This window comes from Pangasianodon hypophthalmus, chromosome 7, assembly GCF_027358585.1.
Source record: "Pangasianodon hypophthalmus isolate fPanHyp1 chromosome 7, fPanHyp1.pri, whole genome shotgun sequence".
Taxonomy (NCBI): domain Eukaryota; kingdom Metazoa; phylum Chordata; class Actinopteri; order Siluriformes; family Pangasiidae; genus Pangasianodon; species Pangasianodon hypophthalmus.
In genome coordinates, this window is record NC_069716.1 from 15,430,321 (window position 1) to 15,452,660 (window position 22,340).

General features: G+C 38.2%; 2 protein-coding genes and 1 long non-coding RNA gene across 4 annotated transcripts; 2 read left to right on the forward strand and 1 right to left on the reverse strand.

Annotated features, from left to right (window-relative positions):
- Positions 1–126: 126 nt before the first annotated feature.
- clic2 (chloride intracellular channel 2) lies at positions 127–5,146 on the reverse strand. The gene is made up of 6 exons (XM_026918546.3): positions 4,947–5,146; positions 3,512–3,621; positions 3,017–3,142; positions 2,639–2,739; positions 1,484–1,665; positions 127–1,250 (listed from the first exon to the last, which is right to left on the reverse strand). The coding sequence occupies exons 1-6, from the start codon at positions 4,992–4,994 to the stop codon at positions 1,089–1,091; spliced, it is 729 nt and encodes a 242-aa protein (XP_026774347.1). The 5' UTR covers positions 4,995–5,146; the 3' UTR covers positions 127–1,088.
- A 1,706-nt stretch (positions 5,147–6,852) lies between these two features.
- si:ch73-335m24.2 (protein eva-1 homolog C) lies at positions 6,853–15,561 on the forward strand. 2 transcript variants are annotated; one of them, XM_026917470.3, is made up of 8 exons: positions 6,853–7,205; positions 9,179–9,381; positions 9,510–9,633; positions 9,721–9,873; positions 10,064–10,207; positions 10,323–10,394; positions 14,402–14,482; positions 14,746–15,561. In XM_026917470.3, the coding sequence occupies exons 1-8, from the start codon at positions 7,007–7,009 to the stop codon at positions 15,129–15,131; spliced, it is 1,362 nt and encodes a 453-aa protein (XP_026773271.2). In that variant the 5' UTR covers positions 6,853–7,006; the 3' UTR covers positions 15,132–15,561. The 2 variants fall into 2 exon arrangements, with proteins under 2 accessions (XP_026773271.2, XP_026773272.2); XM_026917471.3 differs by lacking the exon at positions 14,402–14,482 and having other exon boundaries at positions 6,864–7,205.
- Positions 15,562–17,863: 2,302 nt separating this feature from the next.
- Positions 17,864–22,048, forward strand: LOC128318613 (uncharacterized). The gene is made up of 3 exons (XR_008302023.1): positions 17,864–19,969; positions 20,891–21,028; positions 21,258–22,048. It is a non-coding gene; the product is annotated as an uncharacterized LOC128318613 (long non-coding RNA).
- The last annotated feature ends 292 nt before the right edge of the window (positions 22,049–22,340 follow it).

Consider the following 22,340-nt stretch of genomic DNA (forward strand, 5'->3'; position numbering starts at 1 on the left):
CTGTGTCTGTAAATGTTATGAGCATTTTGTCCAGCAAAGTTGAATCACCTCTGTATTTTTCAATCAGCAATACATCTTCATTCTAAGATCTGCATGTTCATAAACACACTGATGTGCACAATGCTGTTGATATGTATGAAATTATTTTTATTTTTAATTAAATTGTGAAATGAAATGCATTTGACCTTTTCCTTCAGTAACAATATTATGTTTGATCTGAATGTAACCTTTTCTGTAATACGATTACTCATACATTTATTCATTGTGTAGAATACCTGATCTATGCACATAACATGAAATTTCAGTTTATGTTGATTCAGACATAAGTTTGCCAGCATGCTTGGTTATGGTATAGTGTTTAACTCACTCATGATACGTGTATACATAACACTATGTATATACATAAAATGTAGGATTGAATAGATAAGCTCTTAAGGAAAATAAGGTTTCTTAAGGTTTTTTTTTGTATGGTTCACAAACGTAGCTTTCTAAACAGCTTCATCTTGGAGACTTTTGTCAAAGAGAAACCCTCTTTTGTAGGGCTTTACATAAAATCTGTAAAGATTCCCCCAGAACAACAAACAAAAACCAAAACAAAAAAAAAAAAGAGTGTTAAAACATTTAGAAGAGTGTGTAAAATACATATATACACTATGGACAAAGCAAATCACATTTGATGTACATTAAATTGCACACATGGCCCATTTAACAGGCTACCCAAGGGATTGTGCAGGGGTTATCCAGAATTATAAAACAATTATTGTTTTCAAAAATCCAAAATATATAACGTGCCAATATGACAAATGAAGATATTATTCATCATTAAAAAACATTTCTAGAGAATGACTTATCTGAATCTCTAGTGTTTTAGGTTCATGGGCTAAATAAATGGAAAAACCATTAAATGGCACAGTAGTACAATTCAGAGCATTAACAAACATTTCAATATTATACCGAACTCACAGGACTCAGCCGTTTAAACTGAACCTGACACTTTATTTAATTTAAAGCTATTTACAAAATTTAGGCTGAATGTCCTCCTTCATGTAAAGAGTTGATGGAAATGCAAGACTTTCTTAGCTGGAGATCTATGTCCTCTTGCTAACAACGCTCAGATAGGCTTTCTCAATCTCAACGCTGGCTGGACAAGTCTGGCTGAACTCCTCTCTCTCGTATGCATTCTGCAAGTAGCGATGTACGCCAGTGAAATGAGCCGGAATCTCAAAGTTACAGTACTTCTTTGCAGCAACCTTCAAATATAGGGCAAATGAGAAAGAATATGACTTTTGGCTTACTGCATATGGTTAAAATATATACTCAGAATATACCAAACATTACGGATAGCTATCTTGTTGAAACTCAGTACTGAGCTATAAAAGTGAGCTATCAGGCACAAATAATATTTTGTCTATTCCATGATACATTTAAAACATTTCAAGAACACATAATGTATTTTGCTTTCACTTCAACCTGTCTGTCTCACCTTGATCACATGCAATTTGGGCAGCAAGTTGCAGTCTGCCAACGTCAGGCGGTTGCCATCGAGATACTTCCTCTTGGAGACGGAAATGTCCTCGGTGGAGTTGTGGTCTATCTCTTCGGGCAGTGGTGTGTTTAGATAAATATCAAGGCGTTTAAACTCCCTTAGCAAAGCCTGTTCTTGTACTGTGTGGACAAAGAATGATCAAATCTATCTTACTTTTATAGTACTTTTTATACTCCATCCACTATATCATGAACAGCCATACACTTGCACATTCATGCAATTATCCAGTCAGCCAATCAAATGGCAGCAGCACAATGCATAAAATCGTAGAGATAGCAGTGAAGAGTTTCAGTTAATGTTCACATCAAACATCAGAGTGTAATCTGAGGCTACAGTGGTTACAGATAAACTGGACAGTTGAAGTTTGAAGAAAGTTGGATGTTTGTCTGATCTTCAGCTGCACAGTTTCGGTGAGCCTGCTCATACTGTAACCTCACATTCCTGTTCTTGGCTGACGGAGTGAAATCTGATGAAGGCTTCTGCTGTTGCAATCCATCCACCACAAGTTTCAACATTTTGTGAGTTCTGAGATGCTGCTTTGCTGACCAAAGTTTTAAAGAGTGGTTAACTGATTAGTACCATAGTCTTCGTGTCAGCTCAAGCCAGTCTGGCCATTCTCTTCTGACGTCTCTCATCAGCGAGGTGGCTTTCTTTTTTTTTTCTCACTGGACTGTTTTTTGGAGTTTTTTTGCACCATTTTGTGTAATCTCCAGAGACTGTTGTGTGTGAAAATCCCAGGAGATCAGCAGTTTCTGAAATACTCAAGCCAGCCTGTCTGGCATCAGCAACCATGCCGCGGTCGAAACCATCGAGATCACATTGATTTCCCCATTCTGATGTTTGATGTGAACATGAACTGAAGCTCTTGATCTGCATCTGCATGAATTTATGCATTGGATGTGCAGGCATCCTAATAAAGTGGCAGTTGAGAATAATTTCTGAAAAAAGGCAGAATAAAACAAGGTACAAAATGCCCACTGTTCTGCATGCATAGATACCAATCTAATATGATACTTAGTATATTCAGAAGTAAATAAAGTACTAATCGATCATTTAAGTGCATTTTTTTTTTATTGGTTAAATATAACTAACCTCTGTTGTTTGGACTGTTCTTGATGAAAGCAGAAAACTTGGCAAAAATGTCAGCACCCACATCAAATGACTCTTTATTCAGGGGACTGAGATGAGGGTATCTGAGGGTAGGGCAGGAGAGGTTGAGTGAGATCTGTGTGTATGAGTACTACACCTGTGTGTATGCGTGGGTTAATCATAGCTTATATGGTGCCAAATACGTTTTTAAAAGGTTGTACTATATGAAATTATTCCATTACTTTCAATACAATAATATATTTGTTATTAATCAGCAAAGTCATTTAAGTAGAGTCTTAGATGTTTAAGTGTACAAACATGGAAGATTGGATTATATCCTTCAAATCCACCAAACATGGAGGATTAAGTTTATATTCATACCTGGGAGGGGCAAGGGTTGCCTCCAGAAACTCCTCAATCTTCATGAAGTCAGTCTTAAGGGCACCGTTGTATAGGAGGAAAGGAGGGTTGGTCCCTGGAGCTAAGTCTTTCAGCTCCTCTGGCTTCCTGCACAGTAAAAATCGGAGTAGTCAGTGTGTGGCCTACAGGGTGTGGATGAACTCATCAATCACATCATGCACTTATGATGCCAGTGGTGATTAATTACTCTTTCACGTGTTTTGTTATTCATTAAGCAAAGCACCCGGATGTGGGAGTGGCTGGCTGTGACAGAAGCTAACAGAATGACTGAGTGAACTGATTTTATTTGCTTATTGCAAACAGTAATAACAAAAGTAAATAACATAGGCATGACAGCTACTCTGAAATCCATATCCATGGGCCCCTCCCAACCTGATTATTCCAAGAATGCAACAACTGATCAAATTTCTGTAGCTGAAAATCACTATCTGGGATATGGTTAGGAGCAGCACTTACTTCCTCATATCGACTGTAGTAACTGTGAATTTGACTCCTTTCAGCCACAGCACCATGAAGAGACTCTGACAGAAGGGACAGTTCCCCACATTCTCTCCATCATGGCCTGCCTGGAGACACACAGAGCAAATCTGTGTTTAACGCTGTATCCTGACACACAGGAACTCACATTCACACTAAAATTGGAAAAAATACTTTTAGCTTTGGTCTAGCTTTGCTCCTAAGTGTACAAGACCAGAACATGTCGTTTGGTTCCTAGTTATTAATTACAGAGGAGACAGGATAATTCATCATTCATCTTTTCCTTCTAATTCCTAAGACATTATTCCGTCTTGAATCGCAGTCTATTTTCCAGCTACTACCCCCCCCCCCCGCCCCCCCCCCCCCCCCCAAAAAAAAAGGATCTCAAAAACAGGATGATAAAAAGCAGTAGCTGTGTGTGTCTATGTGTGTTTGGGTGCTGAGGCTTTTTATAGGACTTAATCCAAAAAGAGGAAGCCACCTTAGTCCACTCAAAGCCCCACCTGCTCCAAAAGCAGCAAATTAAACAAAGCTGTAAATCAGGAATGTTGTGATGGTTGGTAGAAATAAGTTCTTGTGCCATATTTCAAATGAATAATCTTCTGGAATCTGGTCATTGTGTTTATTGCCAAAGGTTTCCATATGATAGGTTAGTTAATATGCGTATGAAAATATCTACATGTGCATGTACAAGCATGTGTGTCTGTGTGTGTGGGCCTCAGGAAGGGGTCTGGGATTTCCAGCGTTTCCCTGTGTGTGTTAGATGATAAGATGCCACCCCCCCTCATCTCTTGAGGTGTGTATGTTGTGATAAAGAGCAGCGTATAAGTAGACAGTTACACGCTACTATGCAACTACGACACCATAATGACAGGACAGTAAACTTCCAATTCAGAATGAACATAACGAGGATCTTTTCCTTTTCACACAGAGCAGACAAATTTCAGCTGCAGTCTGTCATTCAACACTAGAATATACATTTTATTTTTTTTCTTGTGTTATAGCAAAACCCAGTATAGCCTTACACTCATAAATTTTTAACATTTTACAGTTACATCAGCCTTTTTAGTTCAAATTTGTATACATTTTTCATGATGATTATGAGGTTGAGCTAATGTGTGATAATAATGTACAATCCTGCCAGTATAAAAAAAGGTCAAATCTAGAACCCTGAAGTTTTTTCAGTTGTCCCTCTTTAGTTTAGTTAAAGTTAAAGCCCGGACATCACTATTCACTTTGAATTAGAAACTAAACTAAAACTCATGTCGTATATCTATTTGGTAGGTAAATGATAGAGGTACGTGTATTTAAATTTGCATTCCTTACTAGAACATAGTGAGTTAAAATATTTAATTCCTGCTATAACCCTTGAAAATTTAAGTGACTAATATTAATGAAAGTAGAAAGCACTGACCTTTATGAAGAGCTCAATGCTTGGTTCTTTATCCTGTTGAAGTGCCATTATTTTCCACAATCTGGACGCTTGTTAGCCCAAAACTGTTCAGCAGTGATCCTACAAATTAGCTGTGACCAAGACAAAAGAAAATTCACCACACATACATGTATCTGTGTGTAGGAGTTCGTTGACTGGCTGGTCAGGGAACTGCTCCTTCAATACTTTAAGTCCAAGGGGGAGGGAAAGTCGAATGGGTGTGGCATCGACTTATATAAACTAGTGGCCAAGTAGATGCAGTGTTCAAAAATAGTTCACATTTCATAGCTTTTAATTAACAGAGAGTAAAACATCAATGAGCATGAAGTGGTCTTACATTCCATTCACTAAAGCCATCAACACTTAACATGTGTGCTGTTTCTGGTAAAGCCTGCCTCTCAGTAACATTACTCTCAGTGCCTGGGACTCCCAAAACAAAGCTTCCACTATGTTTCCAACCACAATGCCCTTCTCTCTTACTTAGCTTAATTAATGCTAATGGAAAAAAAATAGCTTTCACAGCTATGGCATGTAGGGAGAGAATCTAAATGTACTTTAAAAACACCTGGATTTGTGTTAAAAGCCAGTGTGTTACATTTAAATTCAATTCCCAACAGAACTCCAGCTGGTGTATAGATAGTTTGTTGAATTTGATCACAATTCAAATGAGAATTTTTTACAGGTTTGTATTAGTTTTCTACGCCTTCCAGAAACTTCCTTTAAATGTCTTGGAAGAGAGCAGACTCTGATCTTAGCCATGAGTCACACACAGGGCGATGGTGATGGGAGTGAGAGTTGTGCATGTGAGTGTGTGTGTTCAATGTTAAGAAACTGTTGTTCACTGAAAAAGAAAGGAAGATCATCTAGATATGTAAAGGGAAGGACTGAGTCATTGATGAGGTCTCAGGTTCATGATTCAATGCTTGCTTCAATCTACCACTCAGTATCAAATGTTTGTTGCCTGTTACCATGGATACCATGTAAACTGTACTTTTACTGTTTGAACTCACACGCATCGCATGAAACATACTGAAGAAATTATATTTGCCTACCTTAAAATTGGGTTTAATTTGTTGCCAAGCTCCGTGAACAATAGACAGGCATGCTCCAAAGCACTGTAATGTAAAAATGGATATTGAGGAGTTTCATTTCTGTTTTTTAGAGGGGAATTTGTTGCATCACTGTGGGGATTTCACAACCGTATGACAAACAGTCCCAGTGGGCAACAAAATACCCTAAGACACAAGTATATACTCAATAGCAAACAGAAAGTAGAATAGTTAATGTTCCCTTTTCTCAGAATATTCATCAGAAGGGGGGGGGGGGGGGGGGCTTCCAGGATAAAATATATGATTGCAAAACAAGCCCTTAAAATGGAAATACTAACAACTCATGGAAATGAAGCAAGGCCAGACTCAGGCCAGCACAGGAAGCAGGATAGGGCAGAGTTTACTCTTAGCTCAGTGTATCCCCTACGCCCACTCTTCTATGTGAGTATTAGACCTGTGTTGATTTTAAACCCATGCTGCACACTTCCTTTGACAGTAGAAATGTAAAGACCAACAGAGAGGTTTCCATGGAGATCCTGATGTCAGGTTGTAAGGAACGAGACAATGGATCCCTCCTGTCAGCATACTCAGCATTAGACAAACATGGCAGAGTTCAGAGATGTGAGCAGGAGTATGGCTTTTTCTTCATGCTGCTCTTCTTCCTGCTGAGGGGGAAAGAGTATAATTATGGGCTCTGTGCTGATAAAGCAGAGCACCCTTTGGAATGTATGTTTTTTTGCCTCCTACAGCTCCCATGTGCCACCCAACACATACTATCACTGATAACACCTAGGATTTCGCAGCACTCATGCCTACCTCCTTTGCAAATTAATACTGCACTGTAAATGTGACCCAATGACAATATAAGCTACGTCTTCAGCCTGTCAACCTGCTCCATGTCAATAAAATGACACACACTCCAAAGTGTGCCAGCCACAGCCGTCAGCTGTTTCACAGTGCCTGTGACAAGAGGCCTGTTTTTTTCTTGGTACAATGGCATCATTGAGTGATTCCTCCTGGTCAGAATTCAGAGGGCAACAAACAAACAAATCACCTCGTAGTGTTAAAACCAGACCATTATGTGACTCCTGCATTATGTCCCGTCCATGCAGCTCTAGCTTGTCCTGGGGTTTTCTTTTCTTTTTACTGGCTCTCAACCCACACCATGCCTGGACTGCTCCAGATTTCTCTGGTAAGTTTTTCTTTCTAAGATTCTGCGATAGACAAGTGAACACAACACTGCAGCCTCACAGGAAGAGAGTGGTTGTTAAGATTTATCTTTCATACATCCTGTGCAAAATAGCTGTGCAGTGTCAGCTTTAGAGCGGTGACTGTCAGGGTCACTGCGATGGTTTTTAAAACAAACCACTGGACATTAGAAGAGAGAAGACATTAGTATCTGCAGTTTGTTAGGCTAAGGATGAGATAAGCATGGATAAGGCAGTTAACCCCGTTTGTGAACATGAAGTACAGATTCTAAAACAAAGATGATTTAGTATACTATTAACTCTATTCAATATTGCAATCATCACTTAATGTATTTTTATTTGTGTATTTATATTACATTAAGAGACATCACTAATGTCCTCCTCACCATCCCCCCCCAACACACACACACACACACACACACACACACAACAAAAACACACACACACACACACACATTCACACACAAATATGGGGAGGGAGTCTTGCATGTTAAAGCTTAGAAACCAGAGCTGAGTGGTCCGACAGCGAGGAGGAAAGGGGAGGATGAGGGTAGGTATTGTGTATCAAAGCTAAAACCTTCAAATCTATCACATGTATGGAATTTAGATTCATTATATTGCCAGAGATCATAAAATAGAAATATTGATAGTGAAAATTCTCATGTGCACTTAATATATACTTAAGAACTATGGAGTCAGAGAAGAACTGAGTTTTCAAAACAACAACAGAAAAGTGTGATATTCTTAAAATGTTTAAAAACAGAAGAACATTTTCTTCCAAACATGTGATTGTGATGTTGAATTGTAATGCAGTATTTTGGTCCAATTAATGATTTTATGATTTAAAATTTTATTCCCCATAATATGTAATTATTTTCTGCAAACACTTTTATGAGAGGCTTGCTCATTAGAGACAAATTTTAAGTCTATATCTGGATTTCTGTAACGCTGCTTTGTGACAGTGTTCAGTGTTAAAAGCAATATGTAAATGAATTGAATCGAACTGAATTGAATTGAGACAATATAGTAAGTGGACTGATGTAATAATGAAATAATGAAATATTCATGCTTCTTAACAATCTTCTCTAAAATGTATAGACATTGAATAGATAAAAGGGACAGAGTGAGGGTTGCTGAAATTGAATAACATTTTTTATCTTCTATAATAAATTATTATTGATATACACACAATATTATTGCTATACGCACGATGAAGCAGCTGGTAGTGTTGCCACCTCACAGCTCCATTGTCCCTGGTTCGATCCTGAGCTTGTGTTACTGTCTGTGTAGCATTTCATATGTTTTTCACATGTCTGTGTGGGTTTCATCGATTTCCTGGTTTCCTCCCACCTCCAAAAACATGCAGGTACGTGCACTGGCTATGCTAAATTGCCCCTAGGTGTGGTGTGTGTGCATGGTGCGCTGTGATAGGGCGGCATGACACCCAGGGTGTTGTCCTGCCTCAAGCCCAGTGATCCTACGATTGGCTCCAGATCCTGACCAGGATAAGGCAGTTAGTGAAGATAACGATGATGATATTTTTCTGTAAATATGATCTTCTATTGCATGTGATGCTGGCTATTAAGATTCCAGTTCTGCACAGCTGATCAATTTCAAAGTGATTAGCAAAAAAAAGAATAGGTTTCAGTTATTCATTCCCATGTACTATAATTCTGGAAACAGATAAGGGCGGTGCTGTGAATGATTTAATATTATAGTTATGCACCACACCTACAATGATAAGATAAGAAAGGAAGGCAGTTTCATAAGTTTTATATGGTTGGATGGTTGGCATCACACTACAGTGGCCTTTCAAACTAAACATGCAGTACTTGTAGTACACACAACACCTTGCCAGTGTTTAATGTGGTTTCAATGCCCAGGTTGTTTGCTGAGTATTGAACTAACACAGATAACACCTAAAGCCCAGTTCAGCATTTTTTCCCTCTATCTATAGATTTCCTTCACACAGTGTTGAGGAACCACACGGCCCATGCATGTGAGGGAGAGACCCTGACCATCAGGTGTCCCTCAAAAACCTCAGTGGCTATTCTGTCTGCATTCTATGGACGGCGAATACCAAGTCAGCACTTGTGCCCCAAGGCAAACGAAAACGTCACAGAGGAAAGCACAGAATGCACGTCCGCCATCGCCATACAGGTATAATACAGGAAGAATGCTGAATAACAATTTGAAATGATGTTTAAAGTGTCGCTCTGTTGTGAGGTTAAATTGTACTGCTTCCTCTGAATGGAGGCCTGAGCTTGTTTTTGTGTGTGTGTGAGTAGAAAGTGGTGTCCGAGTGCCAGGATCGGAGGGCATGTCAGATTCCTGTGGCAAGTCCAGTGTTTGGACAAGATCCCTGCCCTGGAACCAGCAAGTACATCCTGGTTTCCTACAAGTGTCGGCCAGGTTAGAGCGCACACACATCTGCATAGCACATTTACCAGTATTTCTATGACATACAGTGAGCCAAATCCTTCTCCTTCCTTTTCAAAGCACATCATCGCTTGCGGACAGTGTGTGAGAACGAGAGGCTGAAGCTCGCCTGTAAGAACGACACTGTCCTGGCCATCTACTCCGCCACGTTTGGCCACCTGGAGCATAACACCCCCGTATGCCCTCAAGGGGTGTATGTGAAGTCTGACATGGGTCTGAGACTGAACCTTAACTCTGTTGTGCCATCTAGTGAACAAATGTTATATAACAGCAGAGCCTGTGCTAAACTGAATATTTCCATCACTGACTCTAAGTTAAAGCAAAATCCAGCCCCAAAACATATAAACAATAATCCTAAATCCAGGCAGACAATGCAATCTCTGTGCCTGTATTTTTCTTTCAGAGTGCTTGTCTCCGTCAGCCTTGAGAAGGGTATCAAGGAAATGTCATGGAAGGACAAATTGCACTGTGCTGGCCAATGTGCAGAACTTTGGTGACCCCTGTTTCCCTGGCACCAGCAAACAACTGCGAGTGTCTTTCACATGTGGTGAGTTACAGGACATACCACAGCAAGTGAGGAATAAAAGAACACATTCACAGAGCATTGTGAAATGATCTTATGGCCACTCATAGATGCCTTTGCCTTGTTATTGTGAATTCAGTTCCTAGGTATTTGCTGGAAGATATGGGACGTGGAGGTGCAGATCCTTTCCGAATCTCTGATTATACACATGGTAAGATGTGGAATACTTATATGAACAAGATGGATATTGAATGATTTTTTGTCAAATTTTAGTACAAATAATGTTCAATCATCCAATGAAAAAATAAGGCTCATATATTTATTGATTTTTTTAGTATCTTAAACATGCAGAACATTCAACAGCAAAGATATAGGAATTGTCACATAGCAGTGTACAGTGGTATTTAAACTGTAGATGGATTCTGTGGAAACTGAGGGGACATGGATTTTTTCATTGAACTGGTTTAATAGTAAATTTTACAATACATAAAAAGAATGCATACACAACATTACTCATACATGTCTTTAAATATATAAAATGTATTTTAGCACTGAATGGTGAATCATGTAATGAAATACTACACACAACCCTTCTGCACAGTTCTGTTACAGTTATTGATAAATTTGGAAATGTGGCATTTAATTAAACCCCAACAACAAGAACCACTGAGGCAAGAAAAACATCTACAATATTTACACAGAATATGTGTCTACATCAGATATACAGTATGTATTGTATGTGTTATGCATTTATATTTTTTACCGTTGTGAAGTGGGGGTAGATATGTACATATGGAGATTCACCAGATGTTTGAGAAACTCTCCTGAAAAAGCTTCAATACCACCAGCATAGCAGGGCATCACTGCTGATCTACAGGTCACAACCACGTTTGGCTGATTCCATGATTGGTGTGCCATGTGTGTTCCACTGATATTACTTTTATTAAACATGGATATAAAGTAAAGGTAAAAGACGTTTTTAACATAGATGAATATTTTAGACGATTATATTAACATTAATAAAAACCTATCTACGACACTTAGCATTTTTCCTGTCCCAGCCCACTATAACTACACTATACTACCCTGATATATAATCACTGAAATACTTCAAATATTTCAAATAAATCATCACAACATTTTTTTCCATGAATCATCTCTTATAGGTTATGAAAAATGTTTTTTTTTTTTTTTAGTAGGAGCCATTATTTTAGTTGTGTCCTGTGATATTTACTAAACCCTGTTATCTGAACACATTCATCCTTTCTGAGATATTTCTTCTTTATTTTCAGGGATATTGTGATATTAACTGATGAGGTCACTTTGCAAAGTACATCATTATTATCCAAATTATAGATTGAAAGTCAATTATTAATTTAAAACCAATTACAGTTTATTTACAATCACTTTTGCACTAATTTCAGAACTTTTATGTCATTTTTCAAAACTCTAGACACAAAAATCAAAACGGTCATCACTTGTAACACAGGCTGTCTGCTGTTCAAAACACTGCATTGTGCATTCATACCTTTAAGTTCAAATAACTCATTTATCATGAAATACCACAGGAACATTAATTTAGATCACCCACACACAAGCTACTGATAGTTTCACTGTGTAGTTGTTCGTACAATCATTAAATATCCTAGTGCAAAATATGTGATACCTGTTTCAATATGGTACTAAACATAAATACATCACTGTAAAAGGACTCGTAGAGAGAATAATCTGAAATTTATTGATGAAATACAATCAAATCACAACATAGGTTTCTTTGAATCGAAGCAAAAATAATAAGCTACAAAAAAGAAAAAAAAAGTACAGTACTGTAAAATATCAACTGCAGTGTTCCTCACCTGGCTTATTGCAAAAAGCAAAACAAAGAATTGATTACTGTAGTTCTATATTTCCTTCAACCCTGTCTTGTGGATTTGGCCACAGGTTCTCATCCACATCACAATGGATGTTTTCATTAGTCAAACATCTTGGAAACGATCTTCGGGCATGGCGAATCCAGGCCTGACACTGGTCTGCCATGATGTCATTGCATGCATCATCCATGGCCTGGAGAAGGGTGACTTGTTCGTGAGGGTGCCTATCATATACCTTCCACCTCCTTATGGAGAAAAATTGCTCAATCAGGTTAAGGAAAGGAGAATATGGGGGTAAGTACAGGGTGGTAGATTGTGGATGGGCTTGAAACTATTCTTGCACCATCTGAGCATGGTGGAACCTGACATTATCCCACACAATGACATAGGTCACGCCATCAGCTCTACAGACCTGATTTAGCTCATCAAGAAAGGTTACAAGGAGAGTTGCATTATATGATCCAAGACGAGGTCTGCATCCCACCACACCATCTTCCCATATAGCCACACAGATGGTGATATTGGCCCCACGTTGTCCAGGTACTTGGATGGTTGCCCACTGGCCAATGAAATTCTGACCTCTCCTCCTTGTCTTGGCCAGGTTCAAGCCCACCTCATCCAAAAAGATTCATTTGTGATGGGTTTTTTCGTCAGCATCCAGCTCCATCACTCTCTAAAAAGGCATTTTGGAAAGAGAATTACTGATTACAATGATGTAGAATTTTTGGGGAATTTCTCACAACAGGCTTGAAACTGAACATACCTGAACATACTCAGTCCTCAGCTGCTTTACTGTGTCTGCTTTTCTTTCAAAAGGCACATGGTATAGCTGTTTTAGAGACACCTGGTGCCTTTTCAGTATGCATTGTGGAAAGTTCTGATGATTGAGGCCATGGTTGATCTTCTGAGGTTTGGATGAATCATTGTAGCTGCCTCAGTCATTGTCATGCCACGATTTACAACATGGTCTATAACTATTGTTCGGATTTCATTGGACACTCTTTGTCGGTGCTGCCTCTGTCTTGATCCGTGGCCTTCCACATGGATCTGTCCTCTACCAAGTTCCCCCACACCTCTCAAACGAGGCCCATGGCTGCCTCTCTGGTGAGGACTAAGCATTCCTCTATGACAAGGCCCACGACCACCTCTCAGAAAGGGTGCTTGTCCCCTGCCATTCGTTTGACCACCATGTCTTCCTTGTCTTCCTCCTCCCACTGCTTGACCTCTATTGTGACCTGGATCGCCTGCTGGCTCCATATTATTGCTATGTTGTTGTAGGTGGATTCCACTCATTTCACTATATACTCGCACCACAATGTGAAATCAATCATCAGTAACGAGTTGGCCTTGTTGGAAAAGCAATTACAAGGGCCTGCATACATACAGTAATGTCAAATCTGAAAACATGGTCTGGAAAAGTGGTACATGGGACCATAGAAACTGTCTGATAAAGAATAATGATGAAATATGACATCCATATATAATGTATTCCAGTTGGTTCATGTTCCACAGTAAATGGTGTCAATGGATCTTGTTACCCTGAAACTTTCATGATCTAAACGTGGAATATTGTTCATCAGTTTCCATAAAACTATGCATCAGGAGTAATGCAACAGCTACTTGTCATTTCGAGAAGTTGTATCAACTGATAGTTAGATCATTGTGATGAAATGATTAGACAGTCATCTCAGATGTAATGTGTGAGTTGCATTGTGAAATGGTTCAAAGTTGTGTCTTGTTGAACAGGTGATTTTAGTTCTTGTGATCTTGATCTTAGTTGTGTGTATTGTGTGTTGTATCCAAGCAACTGGAAAAAGTGTTAGAGTTTTGAAAAATGTGCCTTTTGATCATTGGTTGTGTGTTTTGGGTGTAGAGTTTTGAAAAATGACATCAAAGTTCTGAAATTAGTGCCAAAGTGATTGTAAACGCTGTATTTGACCACAGACTCTTTAAGAAATTTTACCTGGTCCTGAAATATTTGCAAATGATTCTGGGTATTAATAATGCCTTTTTTTTTTTTTAGTATAAAAAGCAACTCTAAATTGCCCTTAGGTGTGAATAAGTGTGCACATGGGTGTGTGTGTGTGTGTATTTGTGCCCAGTGTTCCCAGGATAGGCTCTGGATGCACTGTGAGTCTGACCAGGACACAGTGCTTAGTGTAGATGAAAGCATGTTGAAAAGCAGACTAAATCCCATTAAAATGGCGCATTAACACAATCTACCATTACATATGATTAAAAGGACATTTCTGATAGAGCTGTTAATGAGGTGCTCATAGTATTGGCTGTACAGTATAATTTAATGAGTGGTCCTGCTGACTGCTGAGGCTGCTTTCGCCCTCTACAGGTGGCTGGTACACTGGCCCTGGTGTGTACAGACCACAAAACATTTTCACCAACTCTTTGGAAATCTTTGTCCAGATCCAGGGTAGGTTAGTTAATCTGGACCCTCTGCATGCATATGAAAACAAATAATTTTTACAGAAAATACTTTTTAATTGGATTGCTTTTCCCCCTTACTGACACCAGCAGTCAGCAATGGCCTTTCCCCATACTAATTATGTCAGCAATATTTTATTTTAAAAGCCCTGCATGTCTGTTATTTTTTCTAACTGTCCCCAGTATTTATTTATTTATGTTTGCACAGACTTAAAGCTTTTGTATTCTGTCTCTTTTTGTCCATGTTATAAGGGCTTCCAGAGACAGTGGCTCTGTACTTTGTCTCAGGCATATGTGCTGGTTTGGTCTTCCTGCTGTGTCTGTTCGGTGTGAAATCTACGCTGGTGCGGGATGTGAAGGACTTGATGTCCGATCTAGAGGATGAGATCAAGACTGCACGCAGATCACGCCATGGGCTGATCAGTGATGACAATATCTCCTTAGACTCTTCCTTTCCTCGCCTTACACACCCTTACCGTGGAGCTGACTTGTTCAGCCCAGAGATGGTCATGACAGTGGTTATGGAGGAGAAGAGAGACGAGGACAGGGACAGAGCAGAGGTGCCAAATGGAGACATTTGGCCACACTGCAATTCCAGCCCCTATGCCATCCATAAGACCAGGCTTTCATCTGCCTGACTTTAGAAATGAACACACACCAGTTATGTCCTTGCTTATTGTACTACTTGTGATTGAAAGTTTTGACCAGAAAACAGTGAGAAGTTTGTGATGTGTATTGATTACTTGTTGATTTGTACTTGTTTACTTTAACACTCATCTATATTATTAACAAGATAAAAATTATATTGTCATGCATCCATTCCAATACTTTGTCTCATAAACCATTGGAAGACTTGCAAGATGAATAACTGTTACATATAATAAACGAGTTAAAATATGCAGTATATTCAGTATTACTGTTAGTTGTGTGTCAGTTACTGAACATACGTAACCTTCTATAACCTTATCTCTTTTTGGGACACAAATGTTTGTTTATTTGCGAGAGTTTTTTTGTAATGTAATGTTTTGATGATAAATCAAAGAATAAAATTAAATTAAAAACCCAAAATCTTTTTTCGAAAACTTTCTTACTTTTCCTTAGCATGCTGCCACTAAGTGACCAGCAGAGGGAGGCTTCTTCATTTCTGTAAGACAAACAGCAAGTCTGTGTTAGTAAGTCAGTAAGGAGCAAGTGTATTTTTTCTACTGCTGATAAAAAGCTAAGTAAAGAATAAAACACAACAGGGTGTGCTGTTATAGGAAAATAATATATTCCAAAATTTCCAATAACAGTATGTCCTGAAATGTTTTACTCCACTTATACCACAGTAGTTTGCTAACAATTAATTTGTTAATTTATTTAATAACACTGCATCATAAATTTAACAGTTTATTATTATTATTTTGTTGTGGAACGTCCGTGAAACAAATGAGTTCCTGTTATCACTTACATTATAGCAGCTATAAATAGTCATTCCCTCACCAGCCTCTCTTTTCTCTCTCTCTTGAAGTTATTAAGAGAAAAAGCAGCTATATTACCAATAAACATGTTTTTCATTACTAAATAACAACACATTTTAATTGGTATATTATTAGGCTTAGATTTTGTGGAGCGTCTCTGTGAAGGAGACGTTACTGTAGAAAGGATGATGAGCACATTAATCTAAATCTGTGATTTGAATTACAGTATGAACTGTTATATAAGAGCTGCGCTGTTATATAAGGAATAAAACACAGTGAAAACAATTCATAATGGAGTGCTGTTGTTCCATGCTGAAGTGGATTATTATTGAGCTTAAAACTGATTATAACTGTGCTATTGGCTAAAATAGCTCAGTCGGGAGAGCATTAGACTGAAGACACAGTATAAAAGTCTCTGCCTTGATCCCAGGTTTCAGCAGTGAAGAACATGTTTCTCAAATTTCCCTTCAGGGATCAATAAAGTACATGTATCTATGGATTATCTTGAAGATTTTAGTGCTCTTATACCATAGCGATCTGCCAACAATTTTCATCTATTAATGAATGACACATTGTACTTTTTAACTATTTATAGTCACATTTAATGTTGTGGACCTGCACCCCTACTTTTATTAGAAGAGGAGCAAACATATGATTTTGCTCCCTATTTTGTATTTGATTAAAAAAAGACTTTCACTGTAAATAACTGCATGAGAACGAGTTTGACTAAACAATATGTTTCATGTAATTTTATAAACCTCGCCTAAAACATCTACTTTAAAAGTGCAGTGAAGATACTCTTTGTTCATGGGATTTGGTTCTGTATATTGCAAGACAACTATGGGAATCAAAACAACCCAAAAGCAAGACAAAATTGAGAACACACAGCACAACCAGACCAATAGGACTAATTACCTGTGCGACCCACTAGACTGAGGGTTCAAACCAGGACGGGCTCCAGATCCACCACAACCCTGACCAGGAGAAAGCAGTTACTGAAAATAAAAGAATGAATAAATATTTTGACAATTACCTAGGCATATATAGATAGATACTTTATTTTTCCATAAAGAGAGAGAGAGAGAGAAAGAAAGAGAGAGTCAAAAAGGAGAAAAAGGAGTTCAATTTCTTGACTTCAATTCTTTTCCCCAAAAAGTAAACCAACATTCAGAAACTAGGTGGGAAAAATACGTACATCCTATAATTCAGTAACATGTAGAACCCCATTTAACCACAACAATAACGTGAAGTAAATATTTTCTGTAGGAGTTTATCAGTCTCTCACATCATTTTGGAGAAATTGTGGCCCACTCTTCTTTGCTTCATTTCATTGATGTTTGGGGGCATTGTTTATGCACAGCTCTCTTATCATCCTGCCAGAGCATCTCAGTGGGTTGAGGTGTGGACTTTGACTTGGCCATTCCAACACATTGATGTTTTTTCTTTTAGATTTGTTGGTATGCTTGCAGTGTCAGACAGTGTCTGCTGGACAGATGGCCTCACATTTGTCTCAAAAATATTCTGGTATAAAGTGGAGATCATCGCTCTCTCAATGACTGCAAGTTTCCCAGGTCCTGTGGCTGGAAAACAAGCCCAAATCATCAGCCCTCCATCACTATGCTTGATAGTTGGTGTGTTTGTGGTGAAATGGTGTGTTTGGTTTTCAACAAACATGGCGCCGTGCCTGATAACCAAACATCTCCGCCTTGGTCTCATCAGTCCAAAGGATATTGTTCCAGAACTTTTGTGGTTTGTCCAGATGCAATTTTGCAAAGTCATGCTGCCATATTCTTTTTGGAGAGAAGGGACTTTTTCCTAGCCATTTCCTAGCCTTCTGTGAAAAGCCATACTTGTTCACTTTTTTCCTGATTGTGCTTTCATGAATATAAATAATTAATATGCTTACAGAAGTCTGTGAGTCACATGATGTAACTCACAGACTTTTTTTATTTATATCTCTGAACATTAAATGTAAAAACCACTTGGTCACACTGAAGCGTCGTATATTTTGGACGTATTAGATGAGATCACTACAGATGATGTATAACTGCAGTTAGTTAGTGTTAGTGAGGGGTAATTAACCCAGATGGAAAATGTTATTTATGACTATACAGTTTTATGTTGTTTTTGTTTATGATTATGATTTCAGAAGAATAATGTAGGTCAGTAACAAGCTCTCATGGTGGTTTCTTATAATGCATTTATCAATTTTCTGAATGTTTATGCATTTCACATGGCAGCATGGAGCCTGCAGCATTAAGAGTGCTTACTGAGCAGGAAATCAGGAAGTTACTCCTTCCCTCAGGAATCCCAAATACAGTGGACGAGCTGAAGATGGCTGTTAAAGAGACATTTAATATTACTGAGGTTTTCAGTCTTCAGTATAAGGACTCTGACTTTGATGTCTTCTTTAGCCTTACTTCCACTAACCAAATTCAACACAAGGATACAATCAAGGTTGTGTGAATTCTGTTTTCTTCTGTGATTCTGACACTGTATGCCACCAATGAAGAAATCCCCAGTGCCAGTACATCACTGTCAGCAGATGAAGTTTCCTCTATTGCATCCACAGCATGTTCAAAGCCCCACATATGCATCCACATCCATCTCATCTGATGTCATGCATCCACATCTGTCTCATCTGCAGTCATCCTCTCCCCACAAAGTAGGCCTGACAGGTTGCCATGGCCCCAAGTGTTCCTGTTCCCATTTTTTCCCCCAGAAACATAGATGATGCTTAAAAGGCCATGGAGGCCCACTGGAGAGATGGAAGCCTTATGATTGTCGAAAATGTGAAGCAAGAGATAAATGACAAGTTGGTTAAGGCTATTCAGACCTACACAGCATATCCCTCTTGGGTACAGATTGCCAGTATGGCTGAAGCACTGATTAGAAAATACCCTTGTCTGAAAGAACCAGGTTCTTTCCTGGCTATTATGGATGGCAAATGAGCCTAAAGTACAAGATAGCTGATGACAGAAGATGAGTCAGTAAGTTTGGATTTCCTGAAGCTGCATGTAACACAATGAAAAACGAAAACCCTGAGGACAGGAAGCCTGCCAAAAAAACCCAAAAAAAACCATGCAAAGCAGAAGTGAATTAAGCGAACAGAGCTTGGAACAAGTGAGAATGGAAATGCTGACTGAAGTGAAAAACAGAGACAATACTGTTGTGATCAAAGAAAAAATGGCACAAAACTTTGCCATGAGGTGGACAAACTGTGTCCCAGTATTATGGATATCAAAGAGAGATGGCCCATCCTGTTCAACATCCTCCAGGTAGGTCATCAAACCCTAAATCTATATCCTCAACTTGGGAAACATGAGATTGAACCTTGTTTGTGAATGTCCTATAGCACCATTAAACAGCAAAGACAATAATGTGGTTTATATTGTGCTGAACATACAATATATTATACATACATACATACAATAATATTTATATGTTTTCTGCCTGTCAGATAAATGAGGAATTTAAAAGAATTACCACTGTGCATCTGGAGCCAACATTTATCAAGATGTTAGGCCACTACTCCCCAAAGCTTGTCAGCATATTCTCTTCTAAAGGAGGAGCACTTGGGCAGACTCCAAAAAAATCTGTATTATCTGTTATCTGTAATCAGTTTCAGTATAAATATGTGAGACCGTTTCTCCTCAGTTCTACTCTTTTTCCACTTCAGAACCCTGATAAAAGCATTGACCAGACAAGAGACAGTGTCATTCATTGCTTAGTCCATGACCTGGGGGAAAAGGAGGATGATCTCATCCAAGAGAACAACATAAGCATCTAGAACTATTCAGAACTAAGTGTTTATTTACAATACTACTTCATGTTTGTTGTTAAAATATAGATAGTTTGCACTGAATACAGTTTAAATGATAAAATACAGGTAGATAATCCATAATCAATATTGAGAAGCATTAAATGTTTGTGTGTTTGTGTTCCACAGTGTGATGATGGAAATGTTCAGCAAGATCTCATGCAGCACATGATGAAAATCACCGGCTGCAATAGGGGTGAGTAGAAGGACTTTAGTATTGTGCTGAGGGAGAGCAAGTGGTGACTAACCTGAGAAATATGGCTAAAGCCTGTGCCATTCTTCTTGGCCTCACATACACTTTAAACCTCAGATATCCCAAACAGCTGAAGTACACTTTTAAGGCCTTTCAGACATTTTTCTTAGAACAGGATGCATCCAGATTTTCACCCAAATTGCTGGCACTTAAAAACAAACTTCTGCTTAGGTTTTGCTATTGTTTCTCTATTGCTGAAATGTGTTACCAGTTTTGATCCAAAACACATTGTATAGAGATGTATTCTATATAACCTTCCACAGTGATATTTACAAGCTTCTCAGCAAGTACTGAAAGTTACAGTTAAATCCAATCTAACTACATACTAGCTTGTGTCATGTTATACTCACTAACTCGTGGCATAGAGACCTGGTAAGATGCATGGAGCTTTAAGTTTTCTGTTTTTCTTTTTTTCATGTATAATTGAATTAGTATTCTGTAATCAGTATTTTTAGTTGTGTATAATATTTAGTTTTGTATATTTTTTTTATTTCACTATATATATTTTGTTATATATATATATATATATATGTATATATATATATATATATATATATATATATATATATATATATATATATGTATATATATACAACAAAATATATATATATATATATATATATATATATACATACAGCAAAAGTAGATTTGTTTGTCTGTACTCATGTCAGAACACACAGTGCATCACAGTTTGCTGCGTATGGGGATGTGTAGCCACAGACCGGTCAGAGAGCCCATGCTGACCCCTGTCCACCTCCAAAAGCGCCTACAATAGGCACGTGAACATCAGAACTGGACAGTGGAGCAATGGAAGAAAGTGGCCTGGTCTAATCAATCATGTTTTCTTTTACATCATGTGGACAGCCGGGTGCATGTGTGTCGTTTACCTGGGGAAGAGATGGCACTAGGACGCACTATGGGAAGAAGGCAAGCCGGCAGAGGCAGAGTGATGCTCTGGGCAATGTTCTGCTGGGAAAGCTTGGATCCTGGCATTCATATACAGTATATATATATATATATATATATATATATATATATATATATATGTATATATATATATATATACACAGTATATATATATATATATATATATATATATTGTACCTGTGTCCATGTGATAAACATCCTTTGAAAAGCCAAGCTGGATTTCTAGATTAGTTTAGCAGCTACTTTAATATGACTGGTTTCCTCCTGTGACGATGCCTGAACCTCACTTAATGTTTCCTTTCAGATGCAGCTACAGCTACTGATGTGACTCTCGCGCCTGTGAAAGAAAAAGCAGGACAAGGAGGACAAGGACAAAAGCGGAGTACAAAACACACAGCATTGTGCACTATTAATTATATCCAAAAACATTCTCAAGATCACGTGCATGCTTGTTGTCTTAATATTGTTTGATTTGTACGGTTTGCACTTCCTAATACATGGCCTGCACTTGCATCCGCCTCAAATACCTGACACTTGCACATTGCAGATTATTCTTATTTTTATAGCATTACTACAGATTATTCTTATTTATATTGTATTACTACAGATTATTCTTCTTTACACATTGTCTTGCTTTGCTTCAGGCAAGAGAAGATGGTCATGTTGTGATATTGGTGAGGACACGTAATAAAAATTTGGATGATACATCACAATATGTTGCGTTAGTGATATATGGTGCAGTTCAGTATAATGATATATGTACACAGGTGTTACACAGATGTAGCCTGGTCTACTTATACAGTTCAGTATATGACAATATTTATATAGTGTCACTCCGTGTTGCATTGAGGAGGAGGCTCCTGAGGTAGGCAGCATGTTTTTGGTCAGAAATAAAATCTGTTTTATTCAGAAGGCAGCATAAGGACAAGATTTCTTCTAATGGTCTCCTTGGTGTTATTTCACTGGAAATAAAATGAACCACTAGTGCTAGCGATTGCATAGTTGGAGAGGTTAAATTAGGATTTAGGAATTGGCATAATTACTTTAATTAAACATTTATTAAGTCAGCCTTAAATTTTAACAGAGAAAAATAATAATTCAGTGTTGTTTATATAATTCCTGAAAACCTATAATGTTTTTAACAGTATGCTGCTCTGGGAACACAGCAGACTCCACCACTTATCCTGCTCAGCTTCGACATTTGCTGAGAAAGAAAACACTGCTCTGCTGACTTCTGGGCTCAGGTTTCTGTCTGCATGGAGACAGTAGCAACTGTCGCCTTAAAAAAGAAAACTGTCTGTTTAAATAAAAACAGGTACATTTAAATTAAAAACTAGACTATGCTAGGCCCATGGCTAATGGTGGCCATGGTCTTTTTTTGCTAATA